The sequence below is a fragment of the Sphaeramia orbicularis genome, chromosome 12 (assembly GCF_902148855.1).
Source record: "Sphaeramia orbicularis chromosome 12, fSphaOr1.1, whole genome shotgun sequence".
NCBI classification, from domain to species: domain Eukaryota; kingdom Metazoa; phylum Chordata; class Actinopteri; order Kurtiformes; family Apogonidae; genus Sphaeramia; species Sphaeramia orbicularis.
The window spans coordinates 38,897,204-38,906,247 of NC_043968.1; the positions used below are offsets into that span (position 1 = coordinate 38,897,204).

At 37.6% G+C, this 9,044-nt stretch overlaps 1 protein-coding gene across 2 annotated transcripts; it reads left to right on the top strand.

Annotated features, from left to right (window-relative positions):
• The first annotated feature begins 305 nt into the window (after nucleotides 1-305).
• On the top strand, nucleotides 306-4,082 carry rps16 (ribosomal protein S16). 2 transcript variants are annotated; one of them, XM_030150861.1, is made up of 6 exons: nucleotides 306-384; nucleotides 474-525; nucleotides 1,072-1,173; nucleotides 1,989-2,085; nucleotides 2,179-2,226; nucleotides 3,897-4,082. In XM_030150861.1, the coding sequence occupies exons 2-6, from the start codon at nucleotides 478-480 to the stop codon at nucleotides 4,040-4,042; spliced, it is 441 nt and encodes a 146-aa protein (XP_030006721.1). In that variant the 5' UTR covers nucleotides 306-384; nucleotides 474-477; the 3' UTR covers nucleotides 4,043-4,082. The 2 variants fall into 2 exon arrangements, with proteins under 2 accessions (XP_030006721.1, XP_030006722.1); XM_030150862.1 differs by lacking the exon at nucleotides 306-384 and having other exon boundaries at nucleotides 474-529.
• Nucleotides 4,083-9,044: the final 4,962 nt, after the last annotated feature.

Consider the following 9,044-nt stretch of genomic DNA (forward strand, 5'->3'; position numbering starts at 1 on the left):
AGTATTATAAACTCTTATAAAAATTTGTGATCACAGTTTTGATCACAATAGCTTGTCAAGCATTGCAGTACACATTGGGGTACAACATATTGACAAAGGCACTCTAAAATTACCCGTAACTAGAAACGCAGGACACATAGACTGTGTGTGTTTATTTTATTTATTTATTTATTTATTTATTTTTTTTTCAACTGTATTTCCAGTCAGTGAATTACCATCTAAGCCTACATTTCAACCAAGTACCACACATATAAAATGGTGGTAGAGCGAGGGAAACTGTCGCAAATGTACCACAAAGTATCTCTGAACTGTCGCGCAACAGCCCCTGATGTTCTGCATGTGAAACCCTGTCGGTCTCTCCGTACGGCACCCTAGCTGAAGACGGTATGTTTCCTTGCTTGGCCCGATAATATGGCTTAAAATTCATTTTATAATTCGTCCCAAATGTAACTGTTTTGTCGTATGTGTTGCAGAAACATGCCAGCTAAAGGTCCTCTGCAATCAGTCCAGGTTTTTGGACGTAAAGTAAGTAAATATGTACAAATTTATCCACGTGTGGCGTTGCGGCTACCCTGCCTTGCTAGGCTACATTAGCTAAAGTTGCTAACACGAAGGTCTACCTCGTCACAGTTGAAAAGATGTAACCAAATAAATGTACTGTTATCTGTGCGTATTTACCTTCAATTCTTAGCGAAATTGATATATTAGAGTATGATTGGATTTTTGACTAACGTTGCCTTGAAGCTTCGTTTTCCACCGGTACTTTAGTGTTAGCAGTATTGTAGCATGTTAAGCCATTCTGAATGCTAGCAATATCAGTAGCGATTTGGACACGTTAATAAATATTACAGTAGTTATTTTACTCGACTGTTACACCATAATAATGCTGTCATTGTAATTATGAGGTAGGCATTATCAATCCAATCCACCGACAGGCGACGCTATGGTTAAATGAAAGAACACAACATGTGTTTTGTTTAATGTGACGAGTTTAAGCGACCTCACACACCTAGAACAATTTGTATTGTATTGTTGTTTTCTGTTATTTATGTAATTGTTGTGTTGTTATAGAAAACGGCCACAGCAGTTGCCCACTGTAAGAGGGGCAATGGTCTGATCAAGGTGAACGGCAGACCTCTTGAGATGGTGGAGCCTGCCACTCTCCAGTACAAGGTGAGATGAACAGTCTGTGCAAATTATCTTGTGTGATGTAAGTGAATCTGACTGAACATTGTGAATACATTTTAAAGTCAAATCAAATTAGATTCACATGTGTGCAGTCTAATTACATTTGTCAGTATTCCATTCAAGGTTTTGTGGAGGAGGATTCACTGTAGGCAGAGACACAAATCTGATTGATTGATTGATGTATTTATTTCGAACATGAATGTCAAACAGAAGAAAATAAATAAACAAAACACTTAAACATAAGACATATAATACATATTCGAAAAGGAGTGGGAAGAAGTACAACTTATAAACTCCCACCCCTTCTCCTTATATAATTAATAACAATAAATCTAGCTACAAAGAGTCAGTTCCTTAAATTTCTCACATCTTGTGTAGTGTGTGCTTGGAGATACCTGATTGGGCTAGGTGATGGAGTCAGAAATGTTATTATTAAAATTTTAAATGTGTTACGAGATATATATTCATATCAGCTTGATTAAATTATTATAATTGGCAATCAAAATGTTTAAAAAAGATATATATTGGAGCACAGCCTAATGTTCCAGAACTTTATCGTGTGACCAGGGTTCAAGTCCAGGTCTTTGACTGGATGACATCCTCTCTCCCTTTCTTTTCTGTCTCTCTCTTATCTGTCATTGGTAAAAATGCCAGAAGAAACAGAAGTCATGAAACAATTGCTTTGTCAAAGTGTTTCTTCAATGTCAAAACATGCTTGACTAAATCTAACATGACATCGAGTCGCCGACACATTTGATATTGTATGACAGGTTTAATTGATTATATACTCTCTTTTTAAGCTTCTGGAGCCGGTGCTGTTGCTCGGCAAGGAACGCTTCGCTGGGGTTGACATCAGAGTCAGAGTGAAGGGTGGTGGACATGTTGCACAGATCTATGGTAAGCAGAACATTTTTCCTGCTCATCGATACCTTGTTCACCATGAGAAGGTGATTTTTGTTGGTGTTCAACATTGCTGTTTTTGTCTTGTAGCTATCCGTCAGGCCATCTCCAAAGCCCTGGTCGCATACTACCAGAAGTGTAAGTATTACATTAACTTTTAGTGTCAGAGTTTTACTTGGATGGGATGGAATTTTGGGATTAGGGGGAGTCTTCTCTCAAAAGTTTGACAAACTATGCAATTTCTTATTTTGCATTGATGTTAAAGTAACAAAAGTTAGATATTACATTGAGAAAGACTTGACATCACTGTGTTCAGACTATGCAGAATGACACTGGTTAAACAAGGCTCTCTGTGTTACTGGAGTTTGTTGATACCACTCAGATGACGCCGTCTGACAGTTTGTTTTTCACTGTGGCTTTTGTGAGCTCATCTGAGACACCTGACAGACATCGTCCTTGTTCATTTTTGAAGTAGATGATCTCAGCTCTGTCAGTCTTTTATATCCTTGACAGCAAAGCACCTCACACAAAATCCACACTCAAGTGAACTAACTAAACACCTACGTATTCACAAGCTGTTAAGAATCCTGCTAAACAGATTTGAATACTCACTACTCTGCAGCCGTAATGCTATAAGTGACCCGTGATGTTGTACTGTGTGTAAAAAGGCTTTGAGTGAAACAAATCTGTGTGCAATGTAATATATCTCTCCAGACTGATGCAGAAATCTCGCCTTCATTTCTGTTTCTGTAGTTCAGGAGATGTACTCAAGTCTTGTGATGTAGTGGTACAATGGTAGCGAAAGTTGTGACATGCATACTGCATATTCAATATAATGTTATTTATTGAAAGTCTTTAAGCCTCCATTGCATTGTAGTGTAAAAGGTGTCTGTAACAGTCTTTTTTCATTTTTTGACCTTTTATGTTGGTAACCCTTCATAAATGTGTTTTTAAAAATTGAAAAGCATGGTTCAAATGTAATCCAATGGCTCAAACATCTGAAATAATTTAATGATTTAGTCTGTTAAGGAGTGTCATCACATTCAAGATCTATACTGGTTGTAGAGCTACCGTATTTTAGTTTGATGTTATATTTCATGTTGCTTTCTAATGCAATAACTTAATATTTTATTGATTAGACTTTCTTCAGGTTAATAGAATTGCTTTCTGAATGAAATGCCCATAACTTCTGACCTTTATAATAATGGTCAATTTAACAAGGCTGACATAGGCCAATGTAATCCTAACGTATGTGTTAAAAAAAGTTCTAATTATAATGAGAAATTGACCGACATGGGTTTTTCTTAAGCCTATGCTGATTTAAAAAAATAAAAATTGGTCGGCCGATGGCTGATATTTAAGGTCTTTTTTTTTTTTTTTTTTAGTGCAATTACTGTAAAATGCAATTGAAACCCTCAGATAATAAAGATTTTTATGCAGCAGTATAAAGGAAATTATCAATACATGTACTCATAGTACTCTTAACATTTATTGAACTTGCAAGTGCTGCTCTCACAGGTGCCTGATCAAATATCTTATAACATTTTTACTACTGATCAAATATCGGCTTTCAAAAAAAATTTAGGCTCATGGCCGATATGAAAAAAACCAATATATTGGCCCACCTCCAACCATAATATGTTTTTGGAAAAAGAAAAGCTTACGTCATTATTGTTGGAGCCATTTTCACTTGCATGAAAGTCCAATAATGTAATGCCAATGCAGTACTAAATAATATGAAGCTGGTGTGCATCGATACAGCCTTTTGTAAAGCTCTGAATAACCTAGATTGTGTTATTTTCCTGTAGATGTGGATGAAGCCTCCAAGAAGGAGATCAAGGACATCCTGATCCAGTACGATAGGACCCTGCTGGTTGCTGATCCCCGTCGCTGCGAGTCCAAGAAATTCGGTGGACCTGGAGCTCGTGCCCGCTACCAGAAGTCTTACCGTTAATTGCCCTGTACATTTTCATAATAAATTGGAGGAACAAAATCTGGTTTTCTGTCTTTTTTGCATTAACATTATATTCATTTTCTGAACTGTTCAATTCTGTGCTGGAGCCTGTCCTACCTAATAACTCTAGACGTGTTGCCAGTTAATCACAGGGCAACAACCATTCACTCACCTCCACACTTTCAGCTTATTGTTAGTGTCATGTTTACACAGGTGCAAGTTGAAACATTTCCAGTATTTTTGACAGCATGTGAACAAATTAAAGGCACTGTTTTCTTCATGTTAATGTTAAGAATGAAGTATAAATGTGGAAAATAAGTCAACAAGTGAGCAAAGCAACATGTTCTGTAGTTTTAGTTTGACCTGAGTACAAAAATAAGAGTTGTAAGATGTGAAGTTAAAATTCTGCAGTTGAAATGTGTTCCATAGAGGTTTCATCCAACATTATGTTGGATCTAAAATAGCTTTCCCCATTTTTAACATGAGGGAAGACCTACATAACAATGTTCTGCAAGTAGTGGAGTGGTGACAGATTTGGTTATAAAATTTTTGTGCAAGGTTTTATTTGAAAAATACAAAAGAGGATTTGGGCCACTGGAAAAAAAAATGAGGTCCAATATATTTTTCAAAATAATTATTATGTATTGGACCATATTGAACCTTAATTATTTTTTTTTTTTTTTCCCAGTGGTCCTAATCCTCTTCTGTAGAAAAATGTGTAGGTTTTCTCAACAGGTTTTTCTTCCCTGACTGATTTACATGTGCTACCCTCTATAACCAGTAGATAGAGCTATTGGACAACTTGAGCCTGGAGTGAATGCTATTTCTTTCCAGCAGCAGCCATTAGAAACCGTGTTCATTTGTTTTGCTGCCATTTGAGAACGAATTTCATTATCCTACAGATCAAGAAATGTACGATTCATGAACGTGCAACAGATTAAATTCCTACATTTTATACATTTTGCTTGAACTTGAATGGATCAACTATTACCAAGTTGAAACTGCAGTATTGATGACATGTAAAGGACAGCACAACTAAGAAAAACTAAAATATTTCAGTCATACACTGACATAAAATTATGAAGTGTCCATTGCTGACACATCATATGCATTTGTGAAAAACCCTGGGATTAACCTCAGAATATAACATTATGGTATTTACTGTGTTCTATTTACTTGTTGGTGTCTAATGAGAATATTTGCAATCTATTCTTAACACCTAAATAGAATTTTCCTTCACTTTCTGCTCCCCAATTATGTCTGGATGTGCAGTTTTACACGTCGTTGCAACATTCTTTCCTCATATTGTGCTGATTGCTTGTTTTTTGGTCTATTTTCCCTCCCTGCACCGATACATAAACACATAACTCCATCCCAACAGGAGTGTGATGAGGTGAGCTGAGCTGAGCTGAGGCCCAGATGTTGTTGGCCTCTCTGTGGGCAGCCAGCAGCAGCCGTTCCCGCTCAGTGAGCTCCCAGGGGGGGATCAGGCCTGTTTACAGCCCTCCAATAATCAACACAGCAGGGAAACCCACTCCCCATAGCTACTGTTGTTTACTACGGTTTATTTTCTAACCCTGACTACCGCCTCACCTCTAAAGGCCATAGTGCTACATCAGTGACATTCTGACTATGGAAATGACTCTGTTTCTGCTGTAATAAGGACTGATCCCAGCAGTGAAACTAATGTGGATAATGTAGATCTGAACAAAACACAGGTGCTAAAACTTATCTTTGAACTGATGTTGCACCTGTTTATTTTTCTGTTTGTAATGGCTAAACTGGTCTTCATTCTGTGTCTTTTTCTGTACCCATGCTTATGTCATGGTATGACTACGGCAATAATGGGTCATAACAGGAAAGATTTATTTTTACCAAAGCTAAACACAGAATAAACTGGTGTTTGCTGACACTTCATTGGTTAAATCGAAGTCATTATTTTATCAACTTTGTAGCTGTTTAGTTTTTAAAATATTTTGGCTGACCTTCATCTGCATTAGAAACCTCAATTTCACCTTCTTCATAGAAGAACTTCCCTTCACAGCTGCTCCCTTTTTTGTAGATGATAAATAAACCTGTTTTACCGTACCTTGAGTTCATTAGAGTATTTTTTATGCAGTGGCTCAGTTTTCGTTACTGTAGACGTGAAAGCCTGTAAGACAATGTTTTTCAACCTTGGGGTCAGGACCCCACGTGGGGTCGCCTGGAATTCATGTGGGGTCCCCTGAAATTTCTAGCAATTGATAAAAATAAAAATGATAATAAAAAATCTATGGTGAATTGACAGTGACAATCCCAATCCATAAGAGACATGACAAACTGTGAAGCTGAAACTGAAGCACTGTGGTACTGTTTCTCTTTCACATGTTCATTGTGGTCGGTTTCAGATGCTGCAGCTCTTTCATAATTCATAGTTTGAGTTATTGTTTTTTCAGTATTAATTGTCAGCCTTGTAAATCCAAGCTGGACTGACTGTACATATCCTGACCAAGGAAAATCAAATTCTCACTTTGTGCAGTAATCTACACCTGGCTTTTCTGTCTCTGTCCATAATATTATACATTATATAGACTAAATGTCATCTAAAACTGACATTTATTTGCAACATAGTATAGCAAACTATGACATGATCAAAGACAAATTAATTGTAGCAAATAAATAAATAAATAAATAAATAAATAAAAAAGTCTCCGTTTTGAATGTCTGGGGTCACCAGAAATTTGTGATGTTAAAATGGGGTCACAAGCCAAAAAAGATTGGGAACCACTGCTGTAAGACATTTATAAGTGAATTGATCAGAGTCTCAGTAACACTTACCTGGCAACTCAAACATCTATCATTCTATTACTATATAATAATTTAAACTTTTAAAGAAATAATGAATTTAGCATAAATGTTTGAAAGGGAACAAATATTTGTTAAAGTAATTTATGCATTGCTTCAGGGTCTACAGTTAGAACAAACCCAAACTGTAGTTCAGTCTGTGGTTCAATGAAATTCACAACATGGATGTGAAACGTCAAAGAATATATGTAACCAAAAACCACCTGCAGTGGTGTGTTTCCCCTCTCTTTCCATAATTACATATTCTTGTGCTTTTGCTTTTTAACAGTTTAGAACTGAAAGTGATATCATGGTAAATTAATTTGATAGGGAATACAAAGATGTCTGCATGTCTTCAAATTCATTTGGTGTTTAAATCATGTCATTAAGGCTGCAGGATTTATTCCTTTATGGCTCAGTGCACAGACATTGAACCTAACACCTGCCTTTCCTCTGTTAACACCTCTGCCCTTCTACGGCTCCAAATCACACCAACACTGAGGTGTGAACCCAGGATGCGTTTTGTCATCACTTGCACTTCAGTTATGCCTCTCCTCATTACACCTACATGCACATATATAAAGCTGTTAGCACATGAAGGCTTATTAGTGTGACCATATGTACAACCATAAAGGGTAATGTAAGCATGAGACACATTCACTGACTGTCAGCATCCTTCCTGCAAAATGAAAAATAAAGATACAAATTAAGAGGTAGGGACATTCATGAACATATATTGACCACTGCTCTGCTCCTACTCACACTCCCTGCTACAGTTTAGACCTCGTCGAGCCTCATTGCCCTGAATGAGTGAACAACAATTGGCTCCCAGGGGCTGAAGATCAGGGTACAGTAGCGGGCAGCGACAAATGCTGGCCTGACTGGAGAGGAAATGCAGAGTAGCCAAGTGACGCGCTGCTGTTTGGCCCCAAGAGAGCTGCTTATCTAGTACATTGTCCTTGAAAGGAGGTGGTATCTACCTACCTACTTACTTACTAACTGAGCTGTCTGATGATATTCAGCATGATGTGAACACTGGCCCTGAAAAAAGACGTTGGGCAAAGAAATGTGAATTTCGGCAAATTCTAGGGCAAAAACATGAGTATTAAATTATACAATGAGGAGAAAAGGTTCTATTCTGTCCTGCTATTACATGTTTTTATGTAACTATATATTACATCGTTTTTTTCACAGTTTCAGCAAAGATTTTCCATAATTACACGTCTTAATAAGTTGTGTGAAGGAGCCTGCAGCCAGCCTTTTCTACACACTATCTGAGGTGATTTTCTGCTGTTAATGTACTCGTACTGAAGTAGCTTCATGCACCAAACACACGGATCATTAAGACTTTAATTCATCATGAAGCTTTTCAAGCTTAGTTTGTCAAGAGTTTACAATCCTGTATGTATGCATATGTGTGAGCGTATGTGTGTGTGTGTGTGTGTGTGTCAATGTGTGTATAAGGCAGCTTGTTACAAGCAACAGCTTTGAACATTGTCCGCTTTGGTCTTTGGTGGAACAGACAAAACAGATGTTGGATTCTTGAGTCTGGATTTGGGGTTTCAGAAAGTCTGCAAGATCAAAACTGGGAGAATAACTATGAGAAAGATACAATTAATACATGAGAAATTTCCCAAATGGATGTTGTTTCATGATTTCACTTTTTTTTCTATTTCGCCTGGTATTTCACTGCTGGCCCTACATGGCAGCAGAAAACGGTCACAAATGAGCAGCCACCTAAATGCTTCAAACATCCATTTCAGAGGACTCATGCTCATTAAAGTCAGGTCTTTTTTGTTTATTCCGCACTCCCACTCTCCACTCCACTTAGCCCTCCCACCCTTTCCCTGAAAGTCCCCTTCGTTATTGTCAAGGGCTGTGAGAGAATGTATCGAGCTGATGATGGATTCATTTCATCTGTTTCACTCTGAAAGAGGCCTTGCATGTACTCCTCTCATCCTGTTTTTGGTCTGAAAGCAGCCAGAATAGGACTCCCTGTTACTGACCCGCTCTGTTAGTCACACTCTGTGCAGCCAGCATTGACTCATTCCCAACACATTTAACCTAGACGTGAACTAAAGCAGAATTAGTCCCAGTGTGCTCAGGCTATTGAACCTTTGTCTCTCATTAAAATCTGCCTTTACCATATCCTCCTTATTTTCTGTCTCTGTTTCTTCCT